Here is an 18269-nt window from a genome sequence, read left to right as displayed (position 1 = left end):
TAAAAAAAAGCTCTTCGCTGAGTGAAGCATTTTAAGACATTTTAACGTCGTGATAAGGCATCACATAAATGCAAGTAAATCTTTCTTTCTCACACCTTGAACCTTCCCAATCTTGACCTGAACGGTTCTGCTACAAAGGGCATCACCTATTTATGTGTAAGCAGTGCCCAGGAATGTCTCTTCCTCTGAACAACTCTACCTCCTATTTTCCCTCCCCTTCAGGAAGTGGCAGACAGTTCTGCCCATCGTTTCCCCCGCAACAACACGGCCCAGACTGGACTCGAGGGGAATCGAGGGGTATGGGGATGAGGGGGCGAAAGTGGAGTTGAGGTCGAAGATCAGCCATGATCTTATTGAATGGTGGAGCAGGCTCAAGGGGCCGTATGGCCGACTCCCGCTCCTAATTCGATTGCTCTTATATTCTAATGTTCTAGTGGAGGGTTGTGAGTCGGAGTCCATGACCTGCGCTGCCCATTTCTATTTCAATATGATGTGTCACAGAGTCACTGCGGAAACATAGAAAAAACATAGAAACATAGAAAAATAGCAGGGGTAGGCTGACATGAATCAGTCATTCATGAAAGAAAGACTTATGAAATAATACTGAGCAGCCTACGGGTGGCGCTGTCCAGGGAGAGTATAAATACTCGGGCACGGGCCCAGCTTGCGCAGGACGTTCTTAACAGAAACTAGTGAAGGACACAACTAGACCTCCATGTTGTAAAGCAGTTGATTAAAGCTTTGTTTAACGCTTAGACCAAATGCCTAGTCGTTTTCTTACGTCATAGGCCATTCGGCCCTTCGAACCTGCTCCACCATTCAATATGATCATGACTGATCCTCTATCTCAATACCGTATTCCTGCTCTCTCCCCATACCCCTTGATGCCTTTTGTGTCCAGGAATCTATATCTCCTTCTTAAATATATTCAATGACTTGGCCTCCACAGCCTCCTGTGGTAGAGAATTCCACAGGTTCACCACCCTCTGAGGGAAGAAATTTCTCCTCATCTCAGTCCTAAACGCCCTGCCCCGTATCCTGAGACTGTGACCCCTCGTTCTAGACTCCCCACCCAGCCAGGGGAAACATCCTCCCTGCATCCAGTCTGTCTAGCCCTGTCAGAATTTTATACGTTTCAATGAGATCCCCTGTCATTCTTCTAAACTCTAGTGAATACAGTGGAAATATCGTGGAAACTATTCAAAATCAAGAAAAAGTAAGATAGAGAGACTTGCATTTTACATAGCGCTTTTCATGGACTTCAAAGTGCTTTACAACCAACAGCCAACAGAATTCTGTTCAGTAACATTTGTTGTAAAGAGATTGTCAAGGCTATGCCAAAGCAGAAAACATTTGGCAGCTGTTTTCTTTGGTTTCGAGAAAGTAACTACACCCTACACATGGAAACGGTTAGTGATGGAAAAGAAACCTACAACTTTATCTAATCCTGCACCAAATGCTAGAAACACTTTAAAGTAAGGAAGTCTTCTTTCTGTCAAAACAGTGAGTAGAAGGGTCTTACTCTGCTCTTAATTAATTTCAGTTTTTTTGGCGCAGTTTAGGGAATTCCTGTGCGCCTGCCTTTAACCTATGGGATTTATTTAGCCTACGGGGTCACCTCATGTTGTGCAACAGCTGTGATTAAAAAAAAAACCAAGATAATTTGGGAAGTGGAGCTTAAGTTCAGTTCCACGCTGGAGGGAGTGGAATGCTCTCTGCTGTTTGGATTTAAAAGGAGGTTCTCCCCAAAAATTACAGACTTCTTTTCTTTAAAGCCTGGGACAAAGCGGGGGTGCTGCTAACCGATCGGTGAGTGCTTGAAGAAAGTAAGATGACGTTTACTTGGTTTTGCTTTCTGCTGTGTGGCCTGTGTTTCTTCAGCACAACAACAGCTGCCGCTAGCCTAGATACTGGGCATGTGGGGCCGATAGAAAGCAACACTCTGACCAGAGAGCTCAACGTCCCTGAACTGGAAGAGTATGACTACGCTGAATTTGAAGACTACGAAGATGAAGAAGACAACTATGGCTTTCCGGAAGACGCGTTTGTAAACAAGAAGCAATTTTCAGCTCCCAAGAACTCAGATTCCATACGTAAACAATTCAGGGGCAAATCTCGGGTCCAGCGCTTGTCCTTGGTCAACACCGATTTTGCGTTCAATTTCTACAGGAGCTTGCTGAGGTCCCAGTCAGGTGCCAAGAATGTGGTCTTCTCTCCGTTCGGGCTCTCCAGCATGATGGCCATGGTAACGGTGGGGGCTGGTAACAGGACCCAGGAGCAGATCTCCCGAGCTCTCGGCTTTGATCATTTTGTCAACACCAAGCCAGGGTTTGGCAGCGAGATCCTGCATGATGTCTTCCACAAGCTCATCCACAGGCTCTTCAAGCACGACTTTGGATACACGCTGAAAGATTTCTCCGGCGTCTACATCAAGGAAGGGCTGAAGATCAGGAAAACCTTTAAGGAGTGGTTAAAACATTACTACGGAGCGCACGCAGAGTCTGTGGACTTCTCGGACCCCCAAACCATCACCAAGTTCAACCAACTCATTTCCAAGGTCACAAAGGGGAGACTTCAGGATGTGGTGGAGGACATTGACCCTCAAACGGTGATGCTCATCTACCAGGCACTTCACTTCAAAGGTCAGTGTTTCAGGATACAAGTCGTCACTCTAACTATTCATTAAGACACATTTGTACAGATATATATTGGGCCAGAATTTGTTATCAAAGTAACAATGAGCCTAATGGTGCTCGCCGTTATTTATGCGCAAATGGTACAGCAACTTCAGGTGAGGGGCAGATGCGCGGTTAAACGTGGAAATCCAAAAGTCCGAGTTGTGCCGCTCCGCCATTAGCTTCGCGAGAACGGCATCTCATAGAAACATAGAAGATAGGAGCAGGAGTAGGCCATTCGGCCCCTCGAGCCTGCTCCGCCATTTGATGAGATCATGGCTGATCATCCAAACTCAGTACCCGGTACCTGCCTTCTCCCCATATCCCTTGATACCTTTAGCTCTAAGAAATATATCTAACTCCTTCTTGAATATATTTAAAGACTTGGCCTCAACCGCCTTCTGTGGTAGAGAATTCCACAGGTTCACCACTCTCTGGGTGAAGAAATTCTTCCTCATCTCTGTCCTAAATGGCTTACCCCTTATCCTTAGACTATGACCCCTGGTTCTGGACTCTCCGACCATCGGGAACATTCTACCTGCATCTAGTTTGTCCAGACCTGTCAGAATTTTATAAGTTTCGATGAGATCCCCTCTCATTCTTCTAAACTCCAGCGAGTATAAGCCCAATCGACCCAATCTCTCCTCATACGTCATTCCTGCCATCCCAGGGATCAGCCTTGTGAATCTTCCCCGGAATCCTTCCATGGCAAGAACATCCTCAGATAAGGTGACCAAAACTGCATGCAGTACTCAAGGTGTGGTCTCACCAAGGCCCTGTACAACTGCAGCAGGACATCCTTGCTCCTGTACTCAAACCCTTTTGCTATGAAGGCCAACATACCATTTGCCTTCTTCACCGCCTGCTGCACCTGCATGCTTACCTTCAGCGACTGGTGCACAAGGACACCCAGGTCTCGTTGCACTTCCCCTTCTCCCAATCTATTGCCATTCAGATAATAGTCTGCCTTTCTGTTTTTGACATCAAAGTGGATAACCTCGCATTTATCCACGTTATATTGCATCTGCCACGTTTCTGCCCAATCACCCAACCTGTCCAAATCATCCTGGAGTTTCTTGGTATCCTCCTCACAGCACACACGCCCATCCAGCTTTGTGTCGTCTGCAAACTTGGAGATATTACATCTAGTTCCCTTATCTAGATCATTAATGTATATTGTGAATAGCTGGGGTCCAAGGACCGATCCCTGCGGTACCCCACTAGTCACTGCCTGCCACTCGGAAAAAGACCCGTTAATTCCTACTCTCTGCTTTCTGTCCACCAACCAGTTCTCTATCCAAGTCAATACCTTGCCCCCAATCCCATGTGCCTTAACTTTACATGCTAATCTCTTATGCGGGACCTTATCGAAAGCCTTTTGAAAGTCCAAATACACCACATCTACTGGTTCTCCCTTATCTATTTTCCCAGTTACATCCTCAAAAAATTCCAGTAGATTAGTCAAGCACGATTTACCTTTTGTAAATCCGTGTTGACTTTGTCCGATCCTGTCACTGTTTTCCAAGTGCTCAGCTATTACATCCTTTATAATGGACTCTAGCATTTTCCCCACTACCGATGTCAGGCTTACCGGTCTGTAATTCCCCGCTTTCTCTCTACCACCCTTTTTGAATAGTGGGGTAACATTAGCTACCCTCCAATCCATGGGTACAGTTCCAGATTCCAGTGAATTTTGGAAGATGATCAGCAATGCATCTACTATTTCTAGGGCCACTTCCTTAAGTACCCTAGGATGTAGATTTTCAGGCCCTGGGGATTTATCGGCCTTCAATCCCATCAATTTCCCCAACACCATTTCCCTACAAATACTGATTTATTTCAGTTCCTCCCTCTCATCAGACCCTATGTTCTCCAACATCTCTGGGAGGTTATTTGTGTCCTCCTTTGTGAAGACAGAACCAAAATATGCATTTAAATGGTCTGCCATTTCTTTGGTCCCCATTATAACTTCCCCTGCTTCTGACTGCAAGGGACCTACACTTGATTTCACTAATCTTTTTCTCTTCACATATCTACAAAAGCTCTTACAGTCAGTTTTTATGTTCCCTGAAAGCTTACTTTCATATTCTATTTTCCCCTTCTTAATTAATCCCTTTGTCCTCCTTTGTTGAATCCTAAACTGCTCCCAATCCTCAGGGTTACTGCTTTTTCTGGCCAATTTATATGCCCTCTCCTTGGATCTTATGCTATCCCTAATTTCCCTTGTTAGCCACGGTTGAGTCACCCTTTTTGTTTTATTCTTATCCCAAACTGGGATGAACAACTTCTGTAGTTCATCCATGCGGTCTTTGAATGTTTGCCATTGCCTATCCACCGTCAACCCTTTGAGTGACATTCCCCAATCAATCCTACCCAATTCGCACCTCATACCATCGTAGTTTCCTTTATTTAAATTCAGGACCCTAGTCTCCGAGTCAACTACTTCATTCTCCATCCTAATGAAGAATTCTATCATATTATGATCGCTCTGACCCAAGGGGCCTCGTACAACAAGATTGCTAATTAATCCTCTCTCATTACATAATACCCAGTCTAAGATGGCCTGATCTCTGGTTGGTTCCTCGACATATTGTTCCAGAAAACCATCCCGTAAACATTCTAGGAATTCCTCCTCCACAGTATTTTTACTAATTTGGTTAGCCCAATCTATATGTAAATTAAAGTCACCCATGATGACTGCTGTGCCCTTATTGCACGCGTCTCTAATTTCCCGTTTAATGCCATCCCCAACCTCCGTATTACTGTTTGGAGGTCTATATACCACTCCCACTAACGTTTTCTGCCACTTTCTCGCCGCCTGGCTCACCATTGAGATGCATTGAATGGCATGAGGTTGCTGTATTTGCGCGGTAGATACGAACTAAACTCTCCACACAAGGTTAAGTCTTGTCCGTTTCAGTCTAAGTACTGCGTGATAAGTGTTAATTACTTACCAGCCAACCTCTCTGGCACTGTAAATTAACTATTGCAAGTGTGCAGACTCATTCCTTCAGGTTTTAATTAATGTAAAAATGTCAATTTTTAAATTTTTAATTACATAAGAACATAAGAAGTAGGAGCAGGAGTAGGCCATACAGCCCCTCGGGCCTGCTCCGCCATTCAATAGGATCATGGCTGATCCGAACCTAGACTCACGTCCACTTCCCTGCCCGCTCCCCGTAACCCCTAATTCCCTTATCAGCTAGGAAACTGTCTATCTCCGTTTTAAATTTATTTAATGTCGCAGCTTCCACAGCTCTCTGAGTGAAGAAGTTTCTCCTCATCTCAGTTTTGAAAGAGCAGCCCCTTATTCTAAGATTATGCCCCCTAGTTCTAGCCTCACCCATCAGTGGAAACATCCTCACCGCATCCACCCGATCAAGCCCCCTCACAATCTTATATGTTTCGATAAGATCGCCTCTCATTCTTCTGAATTCCAATGAGTAGAGGCCCAACCTACTCAACCTTTCCTCATAAGTCAACCTCCTCACCTCCGGAATCAACCGAGTGAACCTTCTCTGAACTGCCTCGAGAGCAAGTATATCTTTTTTTAAATATGGAAACCAAAACTGTACGCAGTATTCCAGGTGTGGCCTCACCAGTACCCTGTATAACTGAAGCAAGACTTCCCTGCTTTTGTACTCCATCCCCCTTGCAATAAAAGCCAAGATTCCATTGGCCTTCCTGATCACCTGCTGTACCTGCATACTAACCTTCTGTGTTTCATGCACCAGGACCCCCAGGTCCCTTTGTACTGTAGCACTTTGCAGTTTCTCTCCATTTAGATAATAACTTGCTCTTTGATTTTTTCTGCCAAAGTGCATAACCTCACACTTTCCAACATTATATTCCATCTGCCAAATTTCTGCCCACTCACTTAGCCTGTCTATGCCCTTTTGCAGGTTTTTCATGTCCTCCTCACTCACTGCTTTCCCTCCCATCTTTGTATCGTCGGCAAACTTGGATATGTTGCACTTGGTCCCTTCCTCCAAATCGTTAATATAGATTGTAAAGAGTTGGGGTCCCAGCACTGACCCCTGCGGAACACCACTAGTTACTGATTGCCAACCCGAGAATGAACCATTTCTCCCAACTCTCTGTTTTCTGTTAGATAGCCAATCTTCCACCCATGCCAGTATATTACCCCCAATCCCGTGATATTTTTTATCTTGTGCAGTAATCTTTTGTGTGGCACCTTGTCAAATGCCTTTTGGAAGTCCAAATACACCACATCCACTGGTTCCCCTTTATCCACCCTGTTTGTTACGTCCTCAAAGAATTCGAGCAAATTTGTCAAACATGACTTCCCCTTCATAAAACCATGTTGACTCCGTCCGATTAAATTATGCTTATCCAAATGTCCTGTTACTGCTTCCTTAATAATGGACTCCTGTGGTGGAGCCACCAGGGGGACTCTGATCTAATGTACATAATTATCTTTAACAAATTATTAGCTACAGAATGAATCTGTATCTTTGTTCATATCATTGCATGTACATAGCGCGGTCCCTTTAAGAATGAGACCAAACGCGATGACGTCATCACGTTGATCACGTGGTCCTCCAGCGGCGGGAAAACGTGATGACGTCATGACGTCAGGCTGGGGAGCCGCCCTAGCCAGTCCTCGTGGAGCCAGCAAAGAGTAAAGACCTGTAATGTAGTTCTCCTGTGTTTTCGTTTTAAACTCTGTTGATTAGTATTAAACATCATTTGTTTGATAGACTGACTCGACCTCAGTCCTTTAGTTAGGAATCTAGCCATTCCTACAGTGGTGACCCAGAATTTTCGTGAACAATTTTAGCGGAAGAAGCGAAGCGCGACGAAACATGGAAGCGAACTCCGTGGCTTTGAAGCTCCCACAGTTTTGGGAACAACAGGCGGCCTCTTGGTTCGTCCAAGCAGAAGCACAATTCAATCTCCGAAACATCATTGCGGATCAGACCCGTTACCTTTACGTGGTCTCCGCACTCGACAGCTCCACTGCCTCACGGATCATCAGCCTGCTCGAAAATCCCCCGGTTGACAGCAAGTATAATACTCTTAAAGCGCGGTTAATACAGGTCTTCAGGCTCACGAAGGCGGAGCGTGCCCGCCGGCTACTCGCTTTGCCCGGGCTTGGCGATTCCAAGCCATCTGAGTTAATGAGCCAGATGCTCACGCTCCTTGGCTCAGAACCACAATGTTTCCTCTTTCGGGAGCTATTCCTGAGTCAACTACCCAAGCAGGTTCAGGCTGCCCTCGCCAGATCGGAAGCCACAGATTGCGCAGCACTTGCTGCAGAAGCAGATACGATTTATGCGGTCACGCAGCAAACCTGCGCCGCCACGAGGCACCCCTCCCCCGCGAGCGCCGCCCCGACGCCTCCATCCTCCGGCTTGTGTTTTTACCATGCCCGTTTCGGCGCGAAAGCCAGAGGCTGCCGCCCTCCCTGCAGTTTCACGCCTAAAAAAAACTGACATCAACACCAGCAGCAACTCCAGAAAAGGAGGACCGAGTCTGAGGGACGTTCCGCAGCCGCGATGGCGATTGGAAATTCCGGGAAGCTCCTCTACATTACAGATTCCCTCTCAGGCCGGCGCTTTTTATGCAACACCGGGGTGCAGTGTAGCATCCTTCCTGCCTCAGCACTCGATATTCAGTCTGGGATGCACGGCCTCTCCCTCGAGGCAGCTAATGGCGGGGCCATTTGTACCTTTGGCAAACGGCGGGTCCAGGTGTGCTTCGGCGGGCAACGGTTTCAGTGGGAATTTATTACAGCCAAGGTTTCGCAAGCCATCCTCGGCGCGGATTTCTTATGCGCCAACAGCTTCTTGGTGGATGTAAGAAATCGTCGATTGGTCAACGCGGCCACCTTCCACTCCATCCCTTGCTTCCGCAGTTCCGCAATGTCGCACACTGTCTCCTGCGCGTTGTCCTCGCCGGACAAGTTCACTCGCCTATTAGGTGCATTCCCAGAGCTGACCAAGCCCACTTTCTCCTCCTCGGCCACCACGCATGGTGTCGAACACCACATTACTACGACTGGCTCTCCGGTTTACACGTGAGCTCGGCGCCTGGAACCCGGCAAGCTCGCGGCTGCGAAGGCAGAGTTTGCCACGATGGAACGGCTGGGGATTATTCGCTGGTCGAATAGTCCCTGGTCCTCGCTTCTCCACATCGTCCCGAAGCCCGGTGGTGGATGGCGGCCATGCAGGGACTACCGACGCCTTAATGACGCCACTACTCCCGATCGGTACCCGATCCCGCATATACAGGATTTCTCCGCCCATTTGGCGGGAAACTCAATTTTCTCCAAGGTCGACCTCGTCCGTGGCTACCACCAAGTTCCCGTACACCCGCAGGACGTCCAGAAAACGGCTGTCATCACTCCCTTTGGACTGTTCGAGTTTCTACGGATGCCATTTGGGCTCAAGAACGCCGCACAGGCTTTTCAACGACTAATGGACTCGGTCCTGCGGGATCTTCCCTTTTTATTTGTCTACCTTGACGACATCCTGATAGCCAGCTCTACCAAAGAGGAACACGTCTGCCATCTCCGCACCCTCTTTCGGCGCCTCAGCCAACATGGCCTCATAATCAACCCAGCCAAGTGTCAGTTCGGCCTACAACAGATTGACTTCTTGGGCCACCGCATTACTTCAGAGGGCGCAATTCCGCTGCAGTCAAAGGTCGAAGCAATTACGGCATTCCCAAGGCCGCAGTCCACCAAGGCTCTTCAAGAATTCCTGGGCATGGTGAATTTCTACCACTGCTTTGTGCCCAAGGCAGCACGACTCATGCAGCCCCTCTATGAGGTCCTCAAAGGCAAGGCCGGAAAGGATACAATAGCCTGGACGGTCGAAATGGACAACGCTTTCGACAACACAAAAACCGCTCTAGCCAATGCAACTATGTTGGCGCACCCTCTGCCAGGTGCCACCATCGCCCTTACCACCGACGCTTCCGACTATGCCATAGGCGCTGCGCAGGAACGGTGGGTCAACGGGACGTGGCAACCACTGGCATTTTTCAGCCGCCAACTCCGGCGCAACGAACGCAAATACAGCACTTTCGACCGGGAGTTGCTGGCGCTGTTCCTGGCTATCCGCCATTTCCGTTTTTTGTTAGAAGGATGTCCCTTCGCTGCGTTTGTAGATCACAAACCACTGACCTTCGCCATGGCCAAGACCGCCGAACTGTGGCCAGCTCGACAGCAGCGACAGCTAACTTTCATTTCAGAATTCACGACAGACGTCCAACATGTAGCTGGCAAGGACAACTTGGTAGCTGATTGCCTTTCTCGTGCGACCGTACGGGCGGTCCAGCTGGGCATCGATTATGCCCTCATGGCTACCGATCAGGCATCCGACCCTGAAACACAGGCGTATTGCACCGACACCTCTAGCTTCCAACCGACCGATGTGCAATTCCACGCTGCAGGCAACTCGTTACTCTGCGATGTCTCCATGGGAGATCCCCGCCCGATCGTTCCAGTCGCCTGGCGCTGCAAAGTTTCCGACGCCATACATGGGCTTTCGCATCCTGGCGTGAAGGCATCTCAAAAATTAATGTCAGCTAAGTTCGTCTGGAGAGGAATGCGTAAGGATATCCGCGACTGGGCTAACACCTGCGTCGTCTGTCAAATGTCTAAGGTGCAACGTCGCGTTAAGGCCCCATTGGCCACGTTCGCAGTACCAGAATGTCGATTCGACCATGTCAACGTGGACCTCGTCGGGCTGCTTCCACCGTCGCAGGGGTTCACACACATCCTCACCATGGTCGATCGTACTACTAGATGGCCAGAGGCAGTTCCTCTGGTGTCTACTATGTCCGCTGATGTCGCCAGAGCATTCCTCTCCTCGTGGGTCGCACGTTTTGGCGTTCCGGCGGACATTTCTTCAGACCGCGGTCCACAGTTCTCTTCCGAGCTCTGGAATGCTATGGCCCAGGTTATCGGCACCAAGCTTCACCGCACCACGACCTATCACCCGCAAGCAAACAGTTTGTGCGAACGTTTCTACAGATCGTTAAAGGCATCGCTGAGGGCCAGCCTCCAAGGCGCCGGATGGGTGGATAAGCTTCTGTGGGTCATGTTGGGTCTCCGCACGGCACCCAAAGAGGACCTGCAATCGTCCGCCGCGGAGCTCGTGTATGGCCAGCCACTCCGCGTACCGGGAGATTTCCTGCCGCTTCCAACTGAGCCGTGGTCCGCAGCCGACCAACTCAGCAGCCGCCAGGAAACAGCCAGGGCTTTTGCGCCTATCCCAACTTCGCATCACGGCCTTCCATCTTCACACGTACCAGCGGAGCTAAAGAATACTGAATTTGTATTCATTCGTCATGATGCCCATAGGGATCCGCTCAAGGCCCCTTACACAGGCCCTTTTCGCGTACTGGAGACAGGCGACAAGAGTTTCTCTGTAGACATCAGTGGTAAACCCGACCACATATCCATTGACCGTCTCAAACCGGCACACCTGGACATCGACCGGCCAGTAGAGACCGCACACCCACCACGACGTGGTCGACCTCCTGCTGCATCCACGCCAGACTGAAGGCTTCCATCCGCCAGCCCGTCCGCTGTTCAACAATGTCCACTCCAAGGATACAGGAGTCGCTCTGATAGGCTTGTCAGACCTCCTAGTCGATGGACTTTTACTGTTAAAGACAATTCTGGGGGGGTACATGTGGTGGAGCCACCAAGGGGACTCTGATCTAATGTACATAATTATCTTTAACAAATTATTAGCTACAGAATGAATCTGTATCTTTGTTCATATCATTGCATGTACATAGCGCGGTCCCTTTAAGAATGAGACCAAACGCAATGACGTCATCACGTTGATCACGTGATCCTCCAGCGGCGGGAAAACGTGATGACGTCATGACGTCAGGCTGGGGAGCCGCCCTAGCCAGTCCTCGTGGAGCCAGCAAAGAGTACAGACCTGTAATGTAGTTCTCCTGTGTTTTCGTTTTAAACTCTGTTGATTAGTATTAAACATCGTTTGTTAGATAGACTGACCCGACCTCAGTCCTTTAGTTAGGAATCTAGCCATTCCTACACTCCAACATTTTACCAACCACAGATGTTAGGCTAACTGGTCTATAGTTTCCAGCCTTTTGTCTACCTCCCTTTTTAAATAAGGGCGTTACATTAGCAGTTTTCCAATCTGCTGGGACCTTTCCTGAATCCAGGGAGTTTTGGAAAATTACCACCAATGCATCCGCAATCCCTACCGCTACTTCTCTCAAGACCCTAGGATGTAAGCCATCAGGTCCAGGGGATTTATCCGCCTTTAGTCCCATTATCTTACCGAGTACCACCTCCTTAGTGATTTTAATCGTGTTTAGCTCCTCCCCCCCTATAGCCCCGTTTGTCCAGTGTTGGGATATTTTTAGTGTCCTCTACTGTAAAGACTGATACAAAATATTTGTTCAGCGTTTTTGCCATCTCCATGTTCCCCACCATTAATTTCCCGGTCTCATCCTCTAAGGGACCAACATTCACTTTAGACACCCTTTTTCTTTTTATATAACTGTAGAAACTCTTGCTATCTGTTTTTATATTTTTTGCTAGTTTACTTTCATAATCTATCTTCCCTTTCTTAATTAATCTTTTAGTTATTCTTTGCTGGCTTTTAAATGCTTCCCAATCTTCGATCCTCCCACTAGATTTGGCTACTTTATATGCCCTTGTTTTCAGTCGGATACTATCCTTTATTACTTTACTTAGCCACGGATGGCTGTCTTTTCTTTGACGCCCCTTTTTCCTCAGTGGAATATACTTTTCTTGAAAGTTGTGAAATATCTCCTTGAATGTACACCACTGCTCATGTACCGTCTTACACCTTAATCTATTTTCCCAGTCCACTTTTGTCAACGCTGCTCTCATACCTTCATAGTCTCCTTTATTTAAGCTTAGTATGCTGGTTTGAGATCCAACTCTCTCACCCTCCAACTGAATTTGGAATTCAACCATGTTATGCTCACTCATTCCAAGGGGATCCTTTACTAGGACATTTTTTATTAATTCTGTCTCATTACTCAGGACCAGATCTAAGATTGCCTGCCCCCTGGTTGGTTCAGTAACATACTGCTCAAGGAACCCGTCCCTAATGCACTCTATGAACTCTTCCTCAAGGCTGCCCTGCCCAATTTGATTTATCCAGTCAATATGAAAGTTAAAATCCCCCATGATTATAGCTGTTCCCTTATTACAAGCCACAACTATTTCCTGATTTATACTCCGACCAATAGAGTTGCAACTGTTAGGAGGCCTATAGACTACGCCCACTAGTGACTTTTTCCCCTTATTATTCCTTATCTCCACCCAAACTGTTTCACTATCCTGATCCTTTGACCCAATATCATTTCTCACTATTGCAGTGATTCCATCCTTTATTAACATAGCCACCCCACCTCCCTTTCCTTCCTGTCTGTCCTTCCTAATTGTCAAATACCCCTGGATGTTTAGTTCCCAGTCATGGTCACCTTGCAGCCATGTTTCTGTAATGGCCACCAGATCATACCTGTAGTGTATGTACCTTTAAGAGAGAACTACTTTTACAGCTCCTGTATACTGTAGTACCGGCAGTGACCACACCTGTATATAAGCCTTGAGCATGCCTCTGTACCCCAGTCTTGAGACTACCCTACTCCAGTAAATACCTGTTGATTGTTAAGTTACAGCATCCGTGTGGTTATTGAAAAACATCATACTCTCAGAATCACGGATCTAACAGTGGCGACGAGTGTCGATTCGAATCTACCTGCAACTCTGCATTTCCCTTCGAGGATTCGCTCCGGGAGGGCGGTGGAAGAAAGTCGAGGCCAGAAACACGGGCGTCGACCACGAGCAACCGCCCAGTCGTCCAGCAGAGAGTGAACATCGCAGGGGAGGCTGTGGAGAGCCGGGCTTGGTTCCCCAGCCACGACGATCAGCAATAGACTGACGACAGGTACAGCGCAGACCCTTCCCGGACAGTGGCGGCTGGAGCCGACCGACGGCGGAAAGAAAGCCGAGCAGCGTCGACGGGGTAAGACAGAGGGTGAAGCACACAGGGCGCAGCCAGGGGTTGAAAACCGAGCTGCGTCGAGGAAAAACAAAACGGAGAGAGAGAGGGTAAAGCAACAGCCGGGTTCAGGACCGAGCGGCGGAAACGGGAAAGGTGCACAAAAAAAAAAAAAAAGAAAGTGCAGAGCACAGCCAGGGCTCAAGGGCTGAACAGTGTCCGCAGGGAGAAGAAGGGAGAGCGCGTGAGACGCCATTGAGCCGCGGAGAAGAAGGAAGAGCGCGGGAGGCGCAATTTTTAGAAGCCGCAGCGGAGAAGAAGGGTGAGCACGGGAAGGAAGGAAAGCGCGGTAGATGCCATTTTGTGCCGGCGGAGAAGAAGGGGAAGCGCGGGAGACGCCATTTTTGACAGTTACATCACACCCAGGGATGCCGAAGAGTGGCAGTATCTCTACGTTCGACAATGAAGTCGAAGATTGGGCGACATATGTGGAACGTATTGAGGTGTACTGCAGGGCAAATGAAGTGCCAGATGCTAGGAAAGCACTGGTTTTGTTAAATTCCATGGGTGCAAAAACTTATGGGTTACTGCGAAACCTAATAACCCCAGAGAAGCCGGTGAACAAGAATTTCGAAAGCATAGTAGAAATCCTACAGGACCACTTAAACCCCACACCGCTGCTGATAGCAGAACGATTTAAGTTCCATAAAAGGAACCAACACAAAGACGAAAGCAATGCTGAGTACCTAACGGAACTGCGCAAGCTATCGAAACACTGCCAGTTTGGAGCGGGACTAGCAGATACGTTAAGGGACAAGTTTGTGTGTGGGCTGCAAAGTGAAGGAACCCAGAAACGGCTTCTATCAGAAAAGGATCTTACGCTGGACAAGGCTTTCAGTATGGCAGTATCACACGAAGCAGCCGCAAGGGGCGCTGCAGAGATACAACGGAGACCGCAAGAATATGGCACCAATGAAATGTCCTATGGAACAGGGAAGTGCTATCGCTGCGGCAGAACAACACATGACCAGAAGGATTGTTGGTTCAAGAACCAAGTGTGCAGACAGTGTGGAAAAGCAGGACACATAGCAAGAGTCTGCAGGTCTAGGAAGAAAACCAACAGTAAGAAATCTCCACAGGAGAAGTACAAAAAGGTACACAAGGTGATGGACAGTAGTTCAGACGAACAGAAAAGTGACACAGACTCCGGAAGCAAGGAGCTGGGTTGTCTGAAACTACATAAGGTAACCAAAATGGAGGATCACCAGACTATCTGGGTTACACTCAAGATAGACGGAGTCCAAGTGAAAATGGAATTGGACACAGGATCAGCCCTAACAGTTATAAACCAAAGGGACTGCAAGTGGCTATTTTCACATATACCCTTGAAAGCTACAGAGATTGTCTTGAAGACGTACACGGGGCAAAAAGTCTACCCCAAAGGAAAAATAAGGGTGAAAGTGATATATAAAGGCCAGGAAACACCTAAAATGGACATATATGTATTGCCAGATGGAGGACCACCACTGCTAGGACGTGAATGGATCCGGAAGATACAATTAGATTGGCATCCATACAGGCACTGAAGGTTGAGGCCAAAAAGGATGACGACGTCACAACTGGACGACTGTCAAAAATGCTAACTGACGCAAAAGAAGTGTTCCAGGAGGGACTCAGAACACTAAAAGGCATAACAGCAACGATTAAAATAGAGGAAAATGCAAGCCCAAAGTTTCTTAAGGGCAGACCAGTGCCTTATGCGATCAGACCAGCTGTCGAAGCAGAGCTGGAAGGGTTGGAACGTTCAGGAGTACTGTCCAAAGTAGACTGGAGCGAGTGGGCTACACCCATCGTTCCTGTAATGAAGAGGTCGTTGAGTAACACGCCTGGGGAACCAAAGAAGGTCCGCATCTGTGGGGATTTTAAGGTGACAGTGAACCCAGTCCTTCACACAGTACAATATCCGCTTCCACGAATTGAGGATATTTTCGCCTCGCTATCTGGAGGTAAACGCTTCACCAAAATTGATCGAGCCCAGGCGTACTTGCAAATGGAGGTAGAAGAAGCCTCGAAACAATACCTTACGATTAACACTCATAAAGGTCTCTATCAATACAACCGGCTGGTGTTCGGGGTAGCATCAGCTCCGGCTATTTGGCAAAGGGCGATGGATCAAGTCCTGCAAGGGATTCCAGGGACCCAGTGTTATTTGGACGACATCCTGGTCACGGGCGAAAATGACAGTGATCACCTCGCCAACTTGGAGAAGGTGCTCACCAGATTAAAGGAGTATGGGCTACGAGCTAATCGCCACAAGTGCGAGTTTTTCCAGAAGCAGATCTCGTATTGTGGCCACGTCATCGATGAAGAGGGGTTACATAAGTCCCCTGAAAAGATTGAGGCAGTAGTCAAGGCTCCAGCACCGGAAAATGTGTCACAACTGAGGTCGTTCCTCGGGCTGGTAAACTACTACCATAAGTTCTTACCAAATTTGTCCACGGTATTACACCCACTGAACACCCTACTGCAAACAGGGGTACCATGGAAGTGGAATGACGAACGTAGATGAGCTTTCCAGAAGTGTAAAGAATTGATCACATCTAAAGAGGTGTTGGCCCATTTCAACCCAGCACTACCAATTCGGTTGGCATGTGATGCATCACCCTATGGTATTGGAGCGGTGCTGTCGCACAAATTCCCAGACGGGTTGGAGAGGCCAGTAGCCCTTGCGTCTCGGTCACTAACCTCAGCCGAGCGCAACTACGCCCAGATTGACAGGGAGGCCCTCAGCCTAGTATGGGGAGTAAAAAAATTCAACCACTATCTGCATGGGCAGAAGTTCACCTTGCTGACTGACCACCAACCACTTGTCTCCATCTTTAATCCTAAGAAGGGCGTTCCAGTGATGACTGCACAACGGTTACAAAGATGGTCCCTGTTTCTAGGGGCGAATCAATATGAAATAGAATATAAAGGCACGAAACAGCATGGAAACGCTGATGGGCTATCGCGCCTGCCACTGCCTACTGTGGAGGAAGCACCAGCAGTGGACCCTATCGAGATATTTTATTCGTCAATAATTGAACGGTTGCCAGTAACGAACGCGGATATAGAGAAGGAGACCCGCAATGATCCGACGCTGTCTCGGGTGTATGATTTGACGGTGAGGGGATGGCCAACACATGGCGACTCACTTTTGCCAGCATTCTCATCCAGAAGAGAACAGCTGTCACTATGCCAGGGGACAGTGATGTGTGGATCCAGAGTGGTGATTCCACCCAAGTTAAGGGAGAGAGTGCTAAATGAGCTACATGAAGGTCATCTGGGGGGAGTGAAAATGAAAAGCCTTGCTAGGGCTTATGTGTGGTGGCCGGGAATCGATCAACAAATCGAAGACCTAACCAAGAGCTGCTCAGAATGCCAGAAGGTCCAAAATGCACCACCACAGGCCCCTCTACACCCATGGGAGTGGCCCTCCTCTCCATGGCAACGGGTGCATATTGATTTTGCTGGTCCATTCATGGACTCAATGTTCTTAATAGCAGTGGATGCTCATTCGAAGTGGCCTGAGGTGATAAAAATGTCCTCAACCACTACAGAGAAAACGATTGCAGTCCTACGGACCATATTTGCCAGAAACGGCTTGCCAGAGCAGATTTGCTCTGATAATGGACCACAGTTTGTGTCCGAAGAGTTTCGAAAATTTATGAGAAGGAATGGGGTAAGGCATTACACATCCGCCCCGTATCATCCAGCCACAAATGGATTGGCTGAGAGGTTCGTACAAACCTTTAAGAAGGCGATAAAGGCCATGTGCGACAAAGAAATTCCACTACAGCATAAGGTGGACAATTTCTTATTAGCCTACCGAAACGCGACACATGCAGTGACCAACCAGACCCCGACCATAATGTTCTTTAACCGAAGGTTGCGACCTCGTCTGGACTTGCTTAGACCAAATGTGCGAAGAAATGTTGAGGATAAACAATTCCAGCACATCAATGAGAAGCCGACAAGGAGCTTCAATGTAGGACAACCAGTCTTGGTCCGTGACTACCGAACAGAGAAATGGCAACCTGGAACGATATGCACACGGCAGGGGCCATTAATGTACACAGTGGATGTCGGGGAGAACATTGTGAGACGCCACGTTGATCAGATCTTAGCGTCACAGGAACGAGTTAACCCCATGTCTTGCGTACCTGGGGATGAACCCGACACACCGGTAGCATCTACCTCCGAACCAGTAGCAGTGGAACCCGATGAACGAACCGATGAAAAGGGGTCAGAATCATCTCCGCACCAAGAACAAGAACCTCAGGAAAGGCGCTATCCCGAAAGGATCAGGAAGCCGCCCCAAAGACTGAATCTATAAATGGACTATTGTTGTTTAATGTACCTGTTAAAGTGTTAATTGTTATTTGAATATTATGGGTACTACTAATCTAAAAGGGGAGGAATTGTAGTGTATGTACCTTTAAGAGAGAACTACTTTTACAGCTCCTGTATACTGTAGTACCGGCAGTGACCACACCTGTATATAAGCCTTGAGCATGCCTCTGTACCCCAGTCTTGACACTACCCTACTCCAGTAAATACCTGT

At 48.0% G+C, this 18269-nt stretch overlaps 1 protein-coding gene across 1 annotated transcript in view; it reads left to right on the top strand.

Annotated features, from left to right (window-relative positions):
- The first annotated feature begins 1636 nt into the window (after positions 1 to 1636).
- Positions 1637 to 18269, top strand: part of LOC147102385 (heparin cofactor 2-like) — a 38222-nt gene continuing 21589 nt past the window's right edge. Inside the window, exon 1 of the mRNA XM_085964760.1 lies at positions 1637 to 2642. Coding sequence (XP_085820886.1) covers positions 1832 to 2642 — 811 coding nt within the window. The 5' untranslated portion in view covers positions 1637 to 1831. The remainder of the gene's footprint in view (positions 2643 to 18269) is intronic.

This window comes from Somniosus microcephalus, chromosome 22, assembly GCF_052327205.1.
Source record: "Somniosus microcephalus isolate GS21.2 chromosome 22, FLI_Smic_1.0, whole genome shotgun sequence".
NCBI lineage: Eukaryota > Metazoa > Chordata > Chondrichthyes > Squaliformes > Somniosidae > Somniosus > Somniosus microcephalus.
The sequence above is the reverse complement of the archived record's forward strand: the minus strand, read 5'-3'. Positions and strand labels throughout refer to the sequence as shown.